This window comes from Myripristis murdjan, chromosome 22, assembly GCF_902150065.1.
Source record: "Myripristis murdjan chromosome 22, fMyrMur1.1, whole genome shotgun sequence".
NCBI classification, from domain to species: Eukaryota; Metazoa; Chordata; class Actinopteri; order Holocentriformes; family Holocentridae; genus Myripristis; species Myripristis murdjan.
In genome coordinates, this window is record NC_044001.1 from 10,994,279 (window position 1) to 11,014,691 (window position 20,413).

Here is a 20,413-nt window from a genome sequence, read left to right on the forward strand (position 1 = left end):
TACGTTATTTCAATTAATCAATTTATCTAATCATCTTCGTCTCATAATTGGTGTTATTTTATAGCTGATCTGTGACAAAGCGGTGCCAGAATTAAGAAATGCGCCTGTGCATGCGCGTGCACAAAATTAATAGATAACATGCAATGATGAGGGGTACGGTGGTGTTTTTTTTTTTAAGGATGTCACGCATGCTCAGACATGATTAGCTGTCCCCCATCCTCTCTCTCTCTCTCTCTCTCTCTCTCTCTCTCTCTCTCTCTCTCTCTCTCTCTCTCTCTCTCTCTCTCTCTCTCTCGCGTCTCCCTGGTCGAGCTGAGGAAGGAGCATCTATATCTGAGCTGTGAGAGTGATGGACGGGAGGCTGGTCCAGATAAAAAAACACATTTCCTCCCGCAGAGTGAGGTGGACGCGGGTCTCAGATCTGGCCGAGGACTGAGGCGCACCGCGGTGCCCTTGAGGAGACTTCTGACTGCCGCAGGAGAAGAAAGCAGAGTAAAAAAAAAAAAATAGGACGCAAAAGAAGAAGAAGAGGAAGAAGAAGAGGCAGCAGAAGAAGAGGTGATGGAGCATCGGGTTTCTTTCCACTTTGACAGACACAAGCAGATGCTCGGTATATGACTGGTTGCCGGTGGAAAGCAGGTGAGTCAAGGTTTAGTCAAGTGGAAGGAAACATTTTTACCAGGTGGGTTGTGGCTTTATTGATCGGCAATGAAATCTACATCAGGACCCTGGCTGGGAAATGATCTGCATGTTAGCACTCAGTCTGGGTTCATTGATTAAGCTGCCTAGGTGTAGCGCCGATCCGCGGGCGCAGGGTTTGAGCGAGTGCGCGCTTCGCCCCATTCATGAACCCGTCATGGCTCAGTCTGTCGCTGTACATGATTTGCACAGAGAGGACTAAATGATACTGTTTTATAACACACCTCGTTGCGATGTGAGCGCGTGCACTTTTAGCAAGGGTGGTTCCATTGGGAATCAAACCCCCAACCCTGGAAGTGTCTGTGGTCCCCACTGAGCCGTGTAGTCCCAAGTTTACGTAAAATAATTGACTAACAAATAATTTCCCGGTGGATCGATGACTCAAATGTTTTATTTGGCTTCTGTTAGGCTACATATTAAAAACCGCTCAGCCCCCAGTGTGTGTGTGTGTGTGTGTGTGTGTGTGTCAGTGTGTGTGTCAGTGTGCGTGTGTGCTCTCAACCCGCTGGCGTCACGGGGGAGCATCTGCGAGGAACCCATATAACCTTGACGGGACACACACACACACACACACACACATACACACACGCGCACACGCACGCGCAGATACAATAAACGGATGACGCGAACACACGCACAAGCATGCCGTCATGTCTGATGGTCTATTTTCACACTGGGACTCTGCTCAGTGAAGATGCTTCAGTGTATAAAATGCCACAACACCACAATCTGACAGCTCATAACAACCAGTCAACCGTATCAATTTATGGGACAAGCACCATTCAGAAAAGTGACTGGCCCATATCCCACCCACATCAAAAGATATTCTCTAAAGACATTATTATAGCACTTAAAGGCATATAGGGCTATGTAGTGTCATTTCATGGCATACTGATGCATATAAATGACACATATCAAAATGTACCAGGAGTATGGGCAGATAATGTGTCATCGTGCTGTCAGATATCTCCACCCCACACTGAGATGCTCCATCCCTGTGGCGAGATTCATCTGTGGCCATCCTCATACTCACTTGTCCTAATCTGGTTTGGGCTGTGTGTGTACTACTGTCTGTGGAGCTGTGTGAGGTGTGAAACAGACATTTCAGAGCAGCAGCAGCAGCAGCAGTAGCAGCATTGCGGAGGCAGGCTGCATCACCCAGAGCAGTAAATTACAACCACTGACTGAGACTGAGACACCAGAAAGGGACATGAGGGGAACTGTGATAGGAGGGGAGTGGGACAGGAAGGTGGTGGTGGGGGCAGCTTCCCATTCATCATATTCACAGGGCAGGTGATCATGTTTCATTGTATTATATTGAAATGATTATATTCTCTCGAATGCCAGGAGTGCACATTCATCCTAATGAGTGTGAGGCTTCACTCAATGGGGTGATTTGTTGGGTGAATTTATAGTTTTAGATAAGGTTGAACCTGAGGAGGTGGAGGAGTAGAACAAGCCTAAGTTGGTTCTCTTGGGTCCCTTTTTAAGATTCTGTATTTTCCTGTGAGTTTGCTTATCTTAAATGATTTGGAGTCAGTGCTGTGTCATTAACAGTGAACAGCTGAAGCCAGCCCTCATGGAGGCTCATTTAGACCTCGTTTACTCTCCGTTTTAATTTGTATGGAGGGGTAATTGAGACTGATGGGTGTGAATACTCTACATCCCTACTGAGAGTAGTAGTTAGGACATGCAGAACACACAAGATTAAATTCACTGACCTCCTCCTGCTACCAGCAAGGTAAAAGGGCTGTACCGCTGAGGATCCAGGAACCAGGGACAAGCCACCAGCTGTCCGAGTCAAGAAAAAAAAAAAAAAAACTCCAGTCCAGTCAACACAGTCAGACCTTTCAACCAGACTTTAACACCAATCAGAAAAACATAACTGATACAAGCAGTTAGGTCAAGTTAAAGTGTTTTTATTCAATGTACTCTTGTGCAAGAGCCACTATTATATAGCCAGATTGCTTTATGCTGATGAGAATACTCCACATCCTCAGAGAAATAAGGGAACATGCTCTGTATGCCCGAGCATGGACTAACATAGTGTCAGGATAATTTAGGCTGATAGGTGCAGAAGTACTCTCTGTTCCTGAAGACACAAGTGTAGTAACAAGTATGTACAATCTGAAATACAGCAGTGGCTGCACGCCGTGGCACCTGCATGGTCGTATCTTTCTGCGGCAGAGAGCTATTACTGTCCTCGTAATAGGTTAGTCATCCATGGAGCAGGACCTTGAGGAGGGAAGTTAGGAGGAGAGATGGGGTGAAATGAAAAAGGTGACAGGTAGGGAGCGAATTGAGAGGCATATCATGCAGGCAGCGGATAGGAAGAGGAGCTAGGATATAGATACTCACATGAGAACCAGGAATCTGTCAAGTACACCCAATTTACTTGGAAGACATTTGCTGTTACCATTGCCCTCTTAGGCCTATCAGTTTTTGCAGTTTTACAGTCTGTTGACAATCAGCCAAGTGCGTCAAAGGCTGACGTGGATAACATCATGGCAGACTGACAAATATCAAAATAGACTTTTCGGTTTGGTTTCTTGATAGAGTTTGAGTGAGTGAGTTGGTCGGAAATCACAGAAAGAGAGAGAAAGAGAACGAGGCTAAAGAGGCAGAAAGCGACACCTTATGTAACTGTCATTGCCAACAGTCGCCAACCCCCCATGAAGGACATGCTACCCAAGAAAAGAAAAGCACGATGATAGCATTGCTCATCTGCTTTCATGGTCCTGCGTGAATCCATTAATACGGAGTTAATGTGAACTCTCGTAGCAGAAATAATGATTAAATCAGTGATAGTGCAGACTGTTACATCTTATACTTCCTGCCAAATGCGGGGCATATGGGAAAAGGTGAGTCACTGGTGTTAATATCATGGATATTAAAGATATGAGATATGAGGTGAGAGCCCAGAGAGAGAAGAAGAGAGGAAGAAAAAGAGTGAAGTTTTGCTGGAGTGTGTGTGTGTGTGTAAAATATATGTGACTCTAACTTGTCCTTTCTCCTCCCTCGCAGGTGTCTGTGTTCTCTGAAGTGTTACAATGGAGTCCACTCACCTCCTGGGTGGCTCTAAGAAGAGAGTAAAGATCCACCCTCACACTGTCACAGCCAAATACGCCACACACACACCCTACTCCCCCCAACCTGGCGTGCACACACACTTCCCCCAGCCCGGGGATGATGGCTATGATGACGCTCCGTCCTTTGAGGACTTTGGCTCCTTCCTGGAGGAGACGTCAGACAGGAAACAGCTGACAGAGAGCAGGAGGTGGCCTCGGACTCTGTTTGGCTCCAGAGATAAAGACAAAGACACGCCCCTCAAACCACAGGCTGTGGGGGGCGGAGATGGGAGCGAGGGAGCAGCTAAGGGGTCTGGGAGAGGAGTAGGGGAGCAGCTGGCCAGTTTTGGAGAGGCGTCTGTGTCTGCGTCCCGGCTGACCTGGGTGGGGCTGCTTGGCGCGGCGCTGGCTCATGGTTGCCTGATTGTTCTGACACGCCTGGCCTCTGAACGCTTCAGTCTTGGCCCGCTGTTTCTGCTCCTGGTCCGCTCCATCATCCAGCTTCTCTCTGTTGTTGTCCCACTGCAGAGGGGGGAGAACCCATTTGGACCGGAGGGCTACCGTCTGCGACTGCTCTGCTATGGCATTGCCTACTCCCTCTCCCTCTGCTGCGCCTACTCCTCTTTAACCTTCATCTTGCCTGGAGATGCCACAACAACTTGGCGCCTGGCAACCACTGCACTGTCAGCTACCCTGGCCTTCCTGCTGCTGGAGGAGAGGCTGGGATTGGCTGATGGCATCACCATAGCGGCAGGGTTGTGCGGTTTGGGGCTCGTGTTGCTTCCCACCGCAGACGAGACTGAATCAGATTCACCGACTGACCCGGTGGTGTTCTGGCGGGGTGCGTTTGGCTGGTCTCTCTCGGCGCTGGCTGGGCTGTGGATGGCCCTGGCATTGGTTGGCTACCGTTCCCTAAAGGAGAGGGTGGGAGTCGGGACGGCCCTATTCACAGTCAGCTGGACGGGCTGCGTGCTGGCCCCGGCCACCATGGCCCTGCTTCAGGAGGGCTGGTCCTGGCCTATGGGTGCCCCAGCCTGGGGCCTGGTCCTGGGGCTCGCTGCCTGCTCTGTGGCGGCCTTCCTGGGAATGACCCACGCCCTCACCCGCCTCCACCCCGCCCTGGTCTCCGCCTCTCAGAGCCTGGAGGTTCCTGTTGCCATGCTGCTGCAGCTGGCCGTGCTCCCACAGGCTCCCTCCGCCCCTGAAGTTGTCGGGAACGCGATGGTGGTGCTGAGTGTCGGCTGGCTGGTGGCGATGAAGCTCCTCCCCTCCCGTGGGGGCAGCCGGCGCCAGCGAGAAGAATACGAGGAGATTCTAGACTCACCCATCAAATAGACACCTCCTCTCTGTTATTCTCTCTCTCTCTCTCTCGCTCTCTTTCACCCCTCTCATTGAAAGTGGTTGATGTGCGACTGTTCTGTCATTGATGATAAGAGACTGATGAATGTCTAATAGGAGAATTGTCTATTTTGTATTTTCTTCTTTGCTTTTTGGGAAAGTGCCAATATTGTCTTGTCTGTTATGGTGACTATGTGACGTGACATTAAAATCTCTATGGTGAACACGATGCCCTCTCTGTCTGAGGCCCCTTGCATCTAATCAAGATCTCCCGCTTTCCTTAGATGAGCGTGTGTTTGTGCTTTTTATATTGGCTGCATTTCACAGGGGTGTAATGTCATTGACTTTTACCAGCCAGCTGAGGTTCAGCCAAGGATTGATGCCATCTATCTGGCTGCTGGCGAGAGAGAGAGAGAGAGGGGGACAGAGAGGGAGAGAAAGAAAGAACGTAACAATGACTAGGATGGGGAGAGGCAATAAGGGGAAGATAAATGGGTGGAGAGAGACAAAAGATGATGGGATTGGCACACAGATAAGAGAAGCAGGGGAGGAAGGAGAAAGACGGGGGCTGACAAAAGTGCAATGAAAAAGAAGGAGGGTGACAGGAACGACAGTGAAAGAGAGAAAGGAGGCAGAGTTTCTTCTGCACCGCGCCTGGCCAGCTGGCTGATAAAGGCTCGGCTCTAAAAAGTGTGGGGACAGTCGTTATGTCTAATAAGCACCCGTCAAACACAAGCACTGTCACTCCTTTCTGTCCCTCTCTCTCTTCGCTTCCCCATCATTAGCCTCCTCTTTCCCCTCTTCCCCTTCCTTTAATCTTAATTTCTCTTTTTTCTCTCTCTTTCTCTGTAAGTAAACCGCATCAAGGCATTAAAAATGAATGAAGCACAAATTTGATGAAAGATAACAATGCTTCCATTTTCTATGTGCTGATATTGCATCACACTGCACAGACAGAGGCAAGAACAGTGGGTGTGTGTGTGTGTGTGTGTGCATGTGCATGCATGCTACACTGTAGAACACGTGAGAAACAAAGTGTATGGGGGGGTGGTCATGGGGGATAACTCTTATGAATTTTTCTCCTGCTTTAATGTTCTTCTGTACATTGTTCTCTGTGACATTTAAGAACTAGGTCGAGCGAGAAAAAAAAACTTCAGATCTTGCTCGCAGTTGTTCACCCAGCTGCAGATTTATATGGAAAGCTACACACACACACACACACACACACACACACACACACAGGCACAGTCACAAGCATACATTCATGCCATGGCTGTAAACCTTTCATTAGTGAAAATGTTGGTGTGATGTCAGTGACTGGCCTAATTAAACTCACATTACAGTACACATGCTCTCAGTCTCTCTCTCTCTTGCACCTTCATCCCACTCTCTATCCACCATTCCCTATATGTCAGTCTCTCTTTGTCGTGAATGATCCCCTTTGCCAACTTTGTTCTCCAGTTGCAATAAAACTCCATCAAACAAAACAATAAAGACATCACAAACAAATAAAGAGGTGATCTGGGACAACCGCATAATTTTTCAAATTTCCAAACAATGTTGAAACCCAAATTATAGTGAAACAGATGGAAAGTACCTCCAGTCACCCTGTGTGGCTTATAACAATATGTGTGTGTGTGTGTGTGTGTGTGTGTGTGCGTGCGTGTGGCTGATGGAGGGATAGGCTTCAGTGTAATTGGTCTGCCACGGTTTCATAAATCAGAAACACTTAGAGCTTTATAAGTCAAAGACTGTTTAAATTCAGTGTTAAAACTGTGAAGGTGGGGGATCTGCCCAGAATTAAACATTGCCCAAAACCTGTGACACACTCTGTTGCAGTTGTCTGACGCAGAAATCACCACAACTACACACACACACACACACAGAAATAGTGGTATACATACATGGCAGACACGTGAAGGGCAGGGTACAGCACATGCACTGACTCATGCCACTGTACATACACACACACACACACACACACACACACACACACACACACACACACACACACACACACACACGCAGACATGTAGACACACTCTGATAATGAGTTCATTACTGAGTGGGAGGAGGGAGGAAACCTTTCCATGAGACTAATTAGCTTGTTGAATTAGCTTTTATTCATTATAATAAACCCACAGCATTTATAATACATTTGTATTCATATCCAGTAGACAAAAACAAACTCACACAGTATAAAACAGGCCCTTTAAACTTCAGGAAAAAAGTGCAAAATTATTATTATTATTTCAGAGATCAAAAATAATGAATGACCATCTCATCACCTATCCCTCTTTTTCCTACTCCTTCTTCAATCATCCCACACGCTCCATCAGTCTGTTCAGCTGCCCGTTCACTTTCTGCAATTCCGTTGCTATGGCAACCAGGGCCCTCTCCATTTTGGCCATGTCCAGCGGCGATGTCACATCCTGCTCCTTCAGGCCTGATGATGGGAACGGCTTCACCCCCAAGCCAAGTCCAGGCCCTGACCCTCCGGGCTTCTGTGTCGTTGGTCCAATCCCGCTGTGCTCTGATCCCACTGGCTGGCCCCCACCTGACGCCTCCGCTCTGCTACTTTCCTCTAGCCGCTTCAGCATGGCGTTCTGCTCGTGGCCGCCCTGCAAGAGCTGGTGTAAGGTAGAGTTTAACCTCGCCTCCCTCTCTGTAGCCTCGTCCCTGAGCTCCACCAGGCTCCGCTGCATCACAAGGCCCACCTGCTCCATCTGCCCACGGCAAGCTGACTGCAGGCTGGGCATGCACTGCTTGCAGGTCCCCTGGGCCAGCCTCTCCACCTGGGCCCTGACTGAGGCCATTCCTCCACAGCACTGCTCCAGGGCCTCCAGCAGCATGTTCTGCCTCATGTGGGAGTCCTCCAGGGCGATGAAAAGCTTGTCCCAGCGGGATAAATCTGCAGCTTGGCATGGGGTGGCTGGAGACCCCCCTGTGGACAACAAGCATCAGAGAGATGCAACACAAGGTACAAAGGTCATTACATGAACAAATCTACTCAATCTATTGATGATTTTTTTCACCTGGATCTTCATTTAATCACAGACATCAGCTGATGATAAATCTTTCACAATATAAGCATTTTCTTGGAAAAGAATAAAGAAGGAAAGTCAAAAGACCAAAAAAATAAAAGAAACTCACCCTCCTGCTGGTCCTGAGAGATCTCATTGTCATAGTTGTCTGCATAATTCATCTCATACTCAACCCTGTTCATGCACAAGGATGCACCCACGTAGCAGAGCACACACAGCACACGCCAGACCCTGAACACACACATAATGGAGCTCGCAAAGTGTGATGTTCCTGTAAACACGGCTGGGCAAACTGGAGCTGTGCACAGGAGGAAGAGTCTGGAAAAGTATCCGGTAGTATCAAATCTCTCTGCAATTCAATTTTCCTGTTTTTATCCTGCTGCTCTGCATAGTCAAAGTGCTCCGTCCCCTTGTGTCTCCCTCCCGGTCTTCACCCCCTTCACTATGTAAAGCTCAACACACTGAGCCAACTGTTGCTGCTGCTCACTTATAAACTCAGCACTTGTAAAGAAGGGAGGGCAGATACAGGGAGGGTGGGACCAAGGTGGGGGTGTTATGGAGGTTGCCTGAGTAATGGTTCAGTGGAGGTAGTGTGTCAAAATCAACCTGAATGGGAGACATGGGTATTATGGGAACGAGGAGTAAGGGGGCTACAGGTGTGCAGGCCAGGGCAATGTGGGGTGAGCATAAAGGGATAGAAAGGGAGTATGAAGGGTTAACAGTGTGAGAGAATAGAAACGGAGACACGCTAAGTAGACCAATAAACCATGAAAATGCAGTTAGGTCAGGGGCCCCTCATTTATCACAGTAATGAAGTACAATATATATTTTTTTAAAGAAGTTTAGTTTCCATCTTTAAAATTTTGAAAGGCGATGCAAAGCACATGGAGATACACGTTCTGTGGAGATTTCATCAGTGTGAAGAAGCTTTTCCACAGTCACGGTCAAAAGACTTTTCATCTTTGTATCTTCAACGACAGCATTTCCCCCCATGACTGTCTGTCAAATGCTTTATTATTGTGCATTGCCACACCTTTTTTTTCTGTTCACAGATAATACCACATGTTCAGTTTCCATTCTTGGTTGATTTTCAGTTATTTCATAAGAGCCTTTAAGTAATCAGTGTTGAGAACATGATGATCCGTCCACAACGATCCTTTCATCTTAATCTGATTTGGGCATCTTGCAAGAAGCATACCAGTGGAGTCAGATTCATACTACTGTACCCTCAGTGACCTCTGGTGATGTATTTACTTGCAAGCACAGACACTGAATACAGGGAATTTCAATTCAATTTCCATGCACCTTCCCTCTGCCTTTTTAACTTCCTAACTGATGAGTCACTCCCTGCTCTATTATGGCATGTTAACACCAAATCTGTATATCTAAAAAGTTGCAAGATTGCAAAGTCTGGATTATTTTTAAGCCTCAGCTGAATCTGTCTTTACCTCTGGGACTACATTTTGTTGCTAAGCAACACTTCGCAATTCCACATGCTGGCTGTGATTGTATTTTGCTGTCTGGCAATGCTGCCGATTGAAGAGTCCATGATGAAGAACTGGGAGCTATCGGGCTCTTTGCAACTAAAACTGACACAACCTTCTAAAATACAGGGCTTTGGTCAACAGGTGTTGGGGTTAAGTACCAAAAGAAAATGTCGAGGTCAAAGGAAAAGCCCTGACCTCCTTACTCTGTGCAGACCCCTGGACTGAGCTCTCCTGCACATGTCAGCATGGCTGCCTGCCGCTGTATCCCATTTTCTCTCTGTCTGGCTGTCTGAAGAGCAGCAATGGGACTAATGGAGGTGAGAGGAGGGCCTTGGTGGTGGCAGCTTTATATCAGGAAAAGTGGAACAGAAAGAGAGGAAGAGAGGGGAGACAGAAAAGAGCTGATGGAAAGACGCAGAGGCTGGTGCAGCGATAAGGGAAATTTGTGCACATAAAGCCCACCTTCACTGGCAACATAAATAGCGTGTGCTTGCATTTCTCTAGCCCATTTCCATCTCTCTTTTAGATAAGCTGCAACTGCTTAGGGGTTCTGCAGCTAAGCCACAACTGTAATTACAAATAACTTGCAGGTGGGGTATAAAATGTTGCGTGTGTATGTGTGTCTCAAAGACAGGTGGTACTCTCATCTTCCCCTTCTCTGCAACCCTCGGAGACATTTCAACTCTTTCTTCTCTCTATAGGTCATCGGCCTATTTAGGTCATCGTACGTCTCCATAACAGAGGAGCTGGATTTATCAGCAGCCGCCAGACGCTCTTTACCACTCCCACCTGCATAACACACCTCCAGTGTGTCTGTTGCACACAGCACACAAACGCCCGGCTGGCATTGAGAGGGAGAAGCGATGAAAGAGGGAGGAAAGAGGGACAGATAACAAACGGAGAGAGAGAGAGAGAGGATGAAAGGATCAGACAAATGCAAGAAAAAGTAGCGCAAATGGGTGTTGTCAGCAAAATACTGGATAAAAGCCACAGATTTAAATCAGCAACAGGACTTTACTGATTAATAAACCACAGACCAACACCAACACAGTGAGCTCAGCCAACATGAGGCCACTTTATGAGAACTGTGTGGCTTTCTTGGGTGTTTCCCTCTTGTGCCTGTGACATATAAGGGAGGAAACCATGGAGATATGACAGCTATTGTAAAGCTGACCATACGACAGAATACATGTTAATTAATGTCAAATGGGGCGTATTTGTTTATAAATTTGGAATAGTTCAGAGCTTTATGACTTGTTAAGACAAAGTGCAGTGGGGCACAGTAAGGCTTTGGTGCTGGAGATGTTCTAGCTAATATACCTAAACATATATTATTTGTCTGTGCCCCGAGGTAAAAGAAAACAGTGGAGCCAAATATAATTAGGAATGTTGCTGTGCTGTTGATCTACTTCCATAATTCACTCAGCCAGATCTGCAAAACATCCTTCCTGCATCACACAGGAGCTCCGCCCAGAGACCAGCGAGAAAGCTCCGATCTCTGAGGGGACTGTGCTGACGGACGCGGTGCACGACACACGGCGCATACAGGAAGGGATGAAATAGGTGCAAGCTGTGGCGGGGATGTGCAGGAGGAAGAGCGGCCGGGGACAGATTGAGGAGATTCTATTCCTATTTGGCTGAGTTAAGGGGAAAAAAACAGCTTTTTATTGGAATGAATCTCTCTTTAACTGTGTTTAGACACCGGCTGCTCCTCCTGTGAAGCTCCCTGATGAAGTTTAGAGTTGATATAGTGCTGTGATACGAGAGGTTATTGTGTTTCTGAACATGGGCCCACTGACTGTATTCAGATTGATATCACACAACTGACTATAACGGAGGCGATTTGTTTAAACAGTCTCATACTGACTACAGGTGAAGAGGGGAAAGACAATACAGGGAGCAGCACACACACATACACCACTCTGTGTGTGTGGGGAACAATTTGTGTATTGTGTAAGTGTCATGCTGTTATATCAGTGGACCTAATTATTATCATTAACTGTGGTTAATACAATTAAAACTTCCAAGCTCAACCGCAAGGCTCACAGTGAGTCAGTGTGGTTATTTATTAAGATTGTGATACATTAAACTTGGCCTGTGAGATCAAGATCTCAACCTTGAAATCAATGTGTGAGTGTGTGTGTGTGATATCAGTGTGTGTGTGTGTGTGTGCAAAGACAGGATACAAAGACAGGATCCACATATTTTAGTTTAGTTTGGAAATTATTGCACTATTTGCATATTTATTTCCACAAATTCATATCCAGATGAATCATACTCAGCGCTGAAACCCCAACCTCACAAACATCAGTTCAATGCACAACATGAGACAAATTCATATACATACAGTTTAGACCTGTAGACCAGTTTAGCATGTACATACTGTGGCTATCAAACACGACTCTTTATGTATTGGGACTAGGGCAATGGAGGTGTTGTAACGATTACATCAGTGACCCAGTGGCACATTTATGTTTGTGTGTGTGTGTGTGTGTGTGTGTGTGTGTGTATGTGTGTTTCCATACTGGGCCTCTAGAGTGGTCCCACACCACAGTAGAGCAGGGCGGCCCTCACAAAATTAACAACATCTGGGCATGGAAACATCTACCCAGTTCACCTTGTGGAGCTTTAGGGGAAACGGATAATAGTGAAAAAGATTTGAGTGTGTGTATGTGTGTGTGTGTGTGTGTGTGTGTGTGTGTGTGTGTGTGTGTGTGTGACAGGGGTGGGGGTCGGAGGTATGTGTGTTGGCTAACACTTGGTGCCTAATGGTGTGTACACATGTGGGTGCTGATGTTTTGTATCACGCTAGAGCATAAAGACCCTGTTCAGTCTGGTGTGTTGTCGCCTCCCTGAGCCCCTCAGCAACTACATACACACACACACACACAACACTGACAGTGAATTTGTCAATGGAAAATGATCTCAGCTTGTAGAAACATGAGTGAGGGGTGGGGGTGGTATGTCACACACACACGTCCACACACACACACACACACATCTCTGTAAAAGGTCAAACAGCAAGGGCAAGAACCTGAAAAAGCTCTTTTGATTTCTAACACACACACGTACATAAAAGTGCACACACACATTGGTGCATTGCCAAATATGAACATGTACACATGGATATGCACACACACACACACACACACACACACACACACACACACACACACACACACAGATACACAATCAAATGCACACACATTGACAGACAGTTTACACATGTATGCAAACACACCCACACACTCATACACAGGCATGTACGCCCACACACACACACACACACACAAACACACACACTTGGCACAAAGCTTGATTACTTCTCCCATTTAGCTAAATCTAAATGTAGTTTAACAGACACTGACAGAAAACAACTGTCACACTTGTGTGTATCAAATGTAACAGGAACATCTACTGACTCCCAGCCTGAGACAGGGAGGAAAAAAAAAACATTACATCACCTGCCACTAGAGGGGAGTGACAGTCAACACTTATCATTTTCATATGGCATAAAACCATATCAACATGGCTAAAGGCTAATAATATTAGTGTGGCACTATATCACGTTTAGAGAAATAACCACTTTTAACACAGCTTCACACCATCTTCCCTATGGGATAAATGAAACCGCACTAATGACAATAAGCAGCTTCTAATGCATCTGTGCCACACAACACTTGGCAGGTCAACATCGCTGCTGGAACACACTCCTTACACCGACCAATGACTGGTCCACATAGCAGCCTCCATACACTCCAGTCCAGCTGGGGTTCCATGTTGAGTCTATCCCAGCTGGCATGTTCTGGCCACGGGCCCCTCCTCCTCCAGATATTTTGTCTCTGTTGATCCTCATGTTGACCGCCTGATGACGAATCCTTGGCTTCTTATCCACTGATCTTCGGCGGTTCTAGCCATTTAATTGGCCGCTGGAGGCTCAGCAGCCGGTTCACAAGTTGCCGGGGTCTCACTAGCTGTACCACTGGTTTTATCGGTCTTGCTGACTGTGCCATTGGTTATCTGGATCTCGTTAGCCGTATTATTGGTTGTTTGGGTCTCATCAGCTGTGCTACTGGTTGTCTGGATCTCATCAGCCACATCATGGTTTGACTGGGTCTCGTTAGCTGTATTATGGGTGGTCTGGGTCTGGTTAGCTGTGCTATTGGTTGTCTGGATCTCATTAACCATATCATGGGTTGTCTTGTTCTTGTTGCCTACATCATGGGTTGTCTGGGCCTCGTTAGCTGTATCACTGGTTGTCTGGGCCTCGTTAACAGTATCACTGGTTGTCTGGGCCTCGTTAGCTGCATCACTGGTTGTTTGGGTCTCGTTAGCCGTATCATTGGGTGTTTGGGTTCTGCTTGCTGTATTACTGGTTGTCTGGGCCTCGTTAGCTGCATCACTGGTTGTTTGGGTCTCATTAGCCGTATCATTGGGTGTTTGGGTCCTGCTTGCTGTATCACTGGTTGCCTGGGCCTCGTTAACTGCATCACTGGTTGTTTGGGTCTCGTTAGCCGTATCATTGGGTGTTTGGGTCCTGCTTGCTGTATTACTGGTTGTCTGGATTTCGTTAGCTGTATTATTGGCGACCTGGTACTCCATAGGTGTATCATTGGTTGACTGCGTCTTGTTAGCTGTAACACCAGTTGTCTGGATCTCGCTCGCCATCCAACTGGTTTGTTGGGTCTCACTGGTTGTACTAATGGATGTTTGGGTCTTGCTTACAGACCCATTGAGTTGTGAGGGTGGGGAAGCTGCTCCGGTAGCTTTTCCAGTGGTGGCCACAGGTTTTTCAGCTGCTTCACTGGAAGTCAGAGGCTGGCTAGTGGTTTCACTGGGTGCTAAAGGATCAACAGTTTCAAGCGCACTGGCTGTTCTGTCGGGTGATGGCAGCTGATCTGACGAATGACTGTCTGAATGTGATGTGAAGATCTGATCAGCTGCTTGTATCACTGCTGTTGGCAAAGCATCTGATGAACATTTTGTGGAAAGAGGCTGGCTGACCTGTCCATTATTTTCTGAGGACCAGCTGGGTGCCTGGCTCTTATTGGAAGACGTATTGTTGTTATTGTTGGTATTTGTCTGGTCAGGTGGCGGCAGTTCTACAGAGGACCCTGTGGTTGCCTTTTCAGTTCCAGACAGAGGATTTGCTGTTGGTGGCACCTGGTTAAAGCCCTGAGGTGGGTGGATTATTATGGCCACTGGAGTCACTTGTTTTAACTCTACAGGGTCATTGGCTACATGGCTGCTGATTGATGGCTGATTAATTGCATTGGTAATTCCTGACTGCCAGTTATTGGAGCAGAGGACTGTAGGAATGCTGTAAGGCAAAACAAAATCATTACCAAGTTGTTACTGTAAATGACAGTATACTGTAAATGACATTAGTTTATGTCATAATAATTATTTTTAACTGAATTTTCATTATTTTGGTTTCCTTTGTGGGACTGACAGGGTTTTGGAGGTTGTGCATCTTATTCCTGTTGGTGGGTTTGATACATAAAATATATTTCTGGGATACATTTGTGCATCTTGTTGCCAGTAGAGATATTTTGCCAGCTAGGTTATAGTTCCAAATAAAAAATAATGGTTTGGATCCTATATTATATAGATTTTGCACCAATCTTGGCCTCATTGATTTCCAAGTGACCCCTCTATGGATAAAGAGTTTAAAAACTTTTCCCTCTGCTAAGTGAAGAAACTAATAAATGTTGTAGTCATGGGTGTACACTTGCAACTTGGCGGTGCCATGTGAACAACTCTAAACTTTACAAGCCAATTCAGATCCATAACCTTAAGGCATGTGAGCTAAAATCAAAACCCCTGGCACTTTTTCAAAAATGTATAGGGAGTAATGTATGGGAGGGGATTTCAGCTCTTTATAGGTTAAGTCTTTTGGTGGTGCAGGGTAGACATACAGACCTGGCCAGCTGTTTCTGAAGCTCCTGTGCATGTTGGTGGCACTGGGCGTAGTAACAGGCCTGACCCTCCACAAAGTCCATCAGACTCCGCATGTGGTTGGTCTGACACAAACAAGATGACAGACGCCAACATGAGAAGAATTTGGGTCAAATAAAGGATATGCAGCATTTGAAAAAAAATATTTGCCTACTCTCACAAAATGATTGAGATGAAAAAATCACAACCAACTAAAACATTTTTAACAGTAAATGATTTACATACTTGGTTGATGAAATTACAATACTTTTACTGCATCTATGATAGACTATGGATGTGCAGTAAAACATTTTAGAATGTGTTAATAGTTTTGCTGCGGTGTGGGTGTATCTGGTGTGAGTGTGTGTGTGTGTGTGTGTGTATGTATGTGTGTGTATGCTGATACATACATGAGTGGTGCTGAGTCCCTCCAGAAGGAGCCTTGTAATTTCTGCCTGTCGATCAAAAAGACTCTGACAGATCCTCAGCTCCATCTCTGCCTACACATCCACATCCACACACACACACACACACACACACACACACACACACACACACACACAAAGCCCTTAAAGCTATTGCCAACTGCAGTACGCTATATTTACCACCAGCTTTGTTCCCGCAAATGTGATGCGATATGTGAATCAAATCCCTGTATTGCTGACAGTTCTTCATAAATAATGAGAACAGAGTGAATGCTAATAATAGACCCTTTCCTCAATCCCTTTTTTCACCGCTGGCAATGTTTTTACTCCAGTTATCACCTTGAGCTATGGCATAAAATATATTTACATACACACAAACTCACCTGAGAGATTTCCTGAGCCCATATCTGCTTGTAAGAGAAAGACAGGTGAATTACCCAGTGAACAAAATAGAAGTCGAGATATTTTGAATATATGTGTGTGTCTGGACCCGAGTGACACTGACCTTGAGCCATTTAACTCGCAGGAAGCTGAACATGTAGGAGACGTGAGCCACATAGTTGTCTTCCAGTGGGTTTGCATTCAGATTCTGACAGAGTGACAGAGGAAATATGGAGGTGGGTTGAGAGGGTGAAATATGCAAACACATCTAGAAAGTGACCTTGTTGTGTTTTTGCTATGGTCAAAGAGTGGTGGTTGTAATAACAATTAAATAAATCATTAAATAAAACATGTGGGACGAGACATTTTCATGGTAAACTCACTCTGGCCTCTGCCTCGGCCTCGTGGGCTTTCCTCAGCCTCGTCTTGGCTATGTCCAAGTCCAAACGCTTGTTCAGCAACATCCTGCGCTCATCCTATACACACACATCAAAAATAGTAATCAAAAAGGTGCACTTACAGACAGTAAACTGTACAATGAATGAAGGCAAGACAGAGAAGCAGGAAGAGAGAAAGAAACAAGAGAGACATGGAGAGATGGAGGTACAACTGGGAAGATGTCAGCATGTGACATCCAAAAACATGAGGACCAGTATTATACAGGAGGTGTGTGTTTATGTGTGTGTGTGTGTGTGTGTGCTACCTGTATGACTCTGTATTCGCCTTCAGTGAAAGTCCGGAGGGGGGTCAAGAAGTGGATGTTGGTGCTTTGAACAAACTTCCTCTCTGCTTCACCTATTTGCTTCTGAGCCTCTCCACACCTGACTAGTGCAGTACCTGAACACAAGCACAATGGCGCATGAGGAATGGTGAGGAATAGGTCAGGACTCAAAAACTCAGCAACTATTGGGACTTATGTTCCTTAAAAAACACTGATGCTCTTCACATGGATCCATAAGTGCAAACTTGTACATTTTTTTATGATAGCGCTGCAACTGTCATTTTAATTCCAGATTCAATTCTCAGACGCACACCATCCACAAACACTCTGTCCACTGACCATAGGGTGTGTTCGGCCCCATCTCCAGCCCTGCCTGGGTCATGTGATCTCCCAGCACCTCATGGGTGCGAGGCCGAGGTGGGGCGCTCCAGTCCAGGTGCTCATACAGCCGGTCCTCTAACCGGGCTCCTGTTGGTCAAGGGTCATACCAAGGTCAAATCACGTTGAGGGGTCATCACTCTTGAAACATGTTCAATTTATTTTGATCTTTTATATTTGTTCCAAAAATCTTATTAAACTCATAAAAAAATCTCTTTCTGTAGGAATAGTATGTAATTTTGGGAAATGCATCTGAAACTCATAGAATCAAAAAATCCTATGATATAAAAAATTTTATATTATATTGTTTATACAGGGTGACCCAAAAAAACAGGAATTTTTGAAGTGTGTATTGGCAGACATGAGCAAGTGGCAGCACAATTTTTAAAAAATGAAAATTCCATCATTGTTTCTTAAATGGCATGTTTTCAGGTTTCAATTACTATGAATAAAATATTTTTCTTCCATCACTCTTGGTTTTATTGGATTGTTAAAACGTTCCCGTTTTTTTGTGTCACCCTGTATATATATAAAAAATAAACTATCATCATACCTGGGTCTCCAGGACTCTGAACAGTTACCAGTTTACAACGGTAGTGCCCCGAGTTCTGTTTGTATACATATTTACCATTCAATGAGACAGCCTCTAAGCTTCTGTTTGATATACAGTACTTGAAAATTACTTTTTTCTTGTGATTTGTTATGAAGACACAATAGAATAACTCAAAGAACTGCATGTATGGTAGCAGTCTCTGCCAGTGTAAATGAATAGACCTTGCAGCATTATACATAACCACATCAGTAAGTACAAATGACTCTTCAGCTGGAGGACAAAAATAAGTAGCTGAATGATTTCAAAGGACATCTATTAGTCAAAGCATTCCATTAGGACACCACTAAGCAAGCCCACATATTTTTAATACTTGCACTAGCCTATAAGATTTTGCACACTATTGACAGCATAAATAAACTATTTCCAGCCCTGTTAGATGCTAACTGCATTTCATTGGCTCTGTACTTGTACTCTGCACAATGACAATCAAGTTGAATCTAATGTAATCTAATCAAAACTATATTTTACAACCTGCTCCCTTGGACCAGTATTGGAAACTAACATTGACTAAAATACTGTATACCAAACAGTGTGCACATGATTCCTTTAGAGTGTTTTTAATCTGTTCTCATTATGATAAAATAGGTAAACAGATTATTCTGTAGAGCAAATTAAAGGCCTTGGTCATCAAATGAAGATGGCATATTCAAATCTGCCCCTCCCAATAGCCTCCCTGGAGAATATGTCTTACTGTAAGATGTCATTACTTGTGGCAGCCCAATAGTCGTCCTTATTTAATAAACTATACAGACTACATGCACTCATAATCCATTAGGTGAGGTAATTGGATTGACAGAGGCAAAGGGGTGGTCGTTGCTATTCATCCAACCTGAGTAGTTACAATCAAAGCAAGCAGAAGGGCACACAGAGGATATATTTGGGAGTCTCACCGGGGTTGGGCTGCAGTAAAACTTCAGTCTGGGAGATGATCTGGTCCGACCAGGTCTTGGTGGACTCCGCCCGGGCCAGGAGCTCCTCCAGGCCGCTGTTAAACTCTGTCCTCTCCGCCTGGCCCAGAGCCTCCCCGGTGTACTGATCACAGATTCACATTTAGTCATTATTATCAATTAAGAAATAAAAGTTCACTGTAAACCACAACATTGACAGGAGTAATTCTGCACTTGGAGGTGGAGTGAATAATAATTAAACACATGACTGTGTGTGTTTACCTGGACAGCGCGGTTGATGAGCTGACCGGCATCAACAGCCAGCCGCGTCAGGTCCATGACGGACGGTCAAGGTCGCGGGTCGTCCCGGGGGTCTCAGACAGTGAAAACGGGACTATTAACACTCCAGTGACGGAGCAAAGCCGGCATGGCTTCAACAACAGCAACAACAACAATCTGTCTCAGGAACCGGATTACACTCCGTTAATGTCAGCCGACCGTCTCCATCAAGCCAAACATGATGATGATGATGCTGATGATGCTGATGATGATGTCGGTGCCATCCTTTGCATCACGGCACTCCTCCTGCGCTGTCACTTTATCCTGCAGCCATGATGAGTGATGGTTAATCTTGGTGGATCCTGACTGAGAGCACACTGTGCGTTTTCCAGCCGCAATCACGACTGACATTCAAAGAAGGGACAGTCGGCGCAGATGATGTTGTATGAAATTAATTTACATCAGCGCAATGGAGCTTCTGCAAACACGTGATATTCAGCTAACAGTTGAAGGGACAACTTTGGTGTGTGTGTGTGTGTGTGTGTGTGTATGTTTAAACTGAAAACAGACAGACAGGTAACACTAAAAGAATAAATAAATTGCCTCATCTCCATATTTGTTTTGCTTCCATGTTGTAGTAACGCGAGAATTCGGTGTCTCCACGAGAGCGGAGGCTGCTGCTAAGCAACAGAAATCAGTTAGCGTGTCTAACAGCCACATTATCGTATCGTCAGGATGTTACATTTCCAAATTCAGCTGTTTTTAGGACGATATAACGACAAATATGCCTACTAGACACAAGTTAAGTAAGGAGTATCGAGTTTTCTTCGGTTTAGTTAATCTTGCCGTGTTGTTTTCGTACACATTATCCACATAATCCTGCCACGCCGCTACAGGTATCGCTACGTCCTCGGTGCGTCACTTTGACTAACAAACACAAATCAGTGTCCATTTCCAAGGATAACCTATGTTAAATCTTCGTGTTAACTTGAGTCTAGTACTAAAAAACCCACCAATAATCCAACTTGTGTCTCAGCTCCGTCCCGTCTTCACCAATCGCTCATCTGAAGACCAGCTGGAGCAGCAGCCAGGCGTTGATGAAGAGGAGGACGGTGACGATCAGAAACACAGTGACTCTCTGAGTGTCTGAGCTCAT

General features: G+C 45.6%; 3 protein-coding genes across 3 annotated transcripts; 1 reads left to right on the forward strand and 2 right to left on the reverse strand.

Annotated features, from left to right (window-relative positions):
- Positions 1 to 331: 331 nt before the first annotated feature.
- Positions 332 to 5,332, forward strand: slc35g2a (solute carrier family 35 member G2a). The gene is made up of 2 exons (XM_030081769.1): positions 332 to 639; positions 3,724 to 5,332. Exon 2 carries the CDS (start codon positions 3,750 to 3,752, stop codon positions 5,100 to 5,102), a length of 1,353 nt encoding a protein of 450 aa, XP_029937629.1. The 5' UTR covers positions 332 to 639; positions 3,724 to 3,749; the 3' UTR covers positions 5,103 to 5,332.
- Positions 5,333 to 7,205: 1,873 nt separating this feature from the next.
- On the reverse strand, positions 7,206 to 8,696 carry LOC115380647 (pentraxin-related protein PTX3-like). The gene is made up of 2 exons (XM_030081770.1): positions 8,259 to 8,696; positions 7,206 to 8,049 (listed from the first exon to the last, which is right to left on the reverse strand). Exons 1-2 carry the CDS (start codon positions 8,392 to 8,394, stop codon positions 7,424 to 7,426), a joined length of 762 nt encoding a protein of 253 aa, XP_029937630.1. The 5' UTR covers positions 8,395 to 8,696; the 3' UTR covers positions 7,206 to 7,423.
- A 3,163-nt stretch (positions 8,697 to 11,859) lies between these two features.
- Positions 11,860 to 20,399, reverse strand: LOC115380644 (flocculation protein FLO11-like). Its single transcript, XM_030081766.1, has 11 exons — positions 20,271 to 20,399; positions 19,261 to 19,581; positions 18,982 to 19,123; positions 17,440 to 17,568; positions 17,083 to 17,216; positions 16,763 to 16,855; positions 16,504 to 16,587; positions 16,382 to 16,405; positions 15,984 to 16,073; positions 15,559 to 15,659; positions 11,860 to 14,956 (listed from the first exon to the last, which is right to left on the reverse strand). The coding sequence occupies exons 2-11, from the start codon at positions 19,315 to 19,317 to the stop codon at positions 13,555 to 13,557; spliced, it is 2,256 nt and encodes a 751-aa protein (XP_029937626.1). The 5' UTR covers positions 19,318 to 19,581; positions 20,271 to 20,399; the 3' UTR covers positions 11,860 to 13,554.
- Positions 20,400 to 20,413: the final 14 nt, after the last annotated feature.

Coding starts and splice junctions, on each gene's coding strand:
- slc35g2a (XM_030081769.1), top strand. CDS start 3,750: ATGGAGTCCACTCACCTCCTGGGTGGCTCTAAGAAGAGAGTAAAGATC.
- LOC115380647 (XM_030081770.1), bottom strand. CDS start 8,394: ATGTGTGTGTTCAGGGTCTGGCGTGTGCTGTGTGTGCTCTGCTACGTG. Junction 8,050..8,258: donor CTCTCAGGACCAGCAGGAGG/GTGAGTTTCTTT, acceptor TGTTGTCCACAG/GGGGGTCTCCAGCCACCCCA.
- LOC115380644 (XM_030081766.1), bottom strand. CDS start 19,317: ATGGACCTGACGCGGCTGGCTGTTGATGCCGGTCAGCTCATCAACCGC. Junction 16,588..16,762: donor AGGCCGAGGCAGAGGCCAGA/GTGAGTTTACCA, acceptor TCACTCTGTCAG/AATCTGAATGCAAACCCACT. Junction 16,074..16,381: donor GGGCTCAGGAAATCTCTCAG/GTGAGTTTGTGT, acceptor GTGGATGTGTAG/GCAGAGATGGAGCTGAGGAT.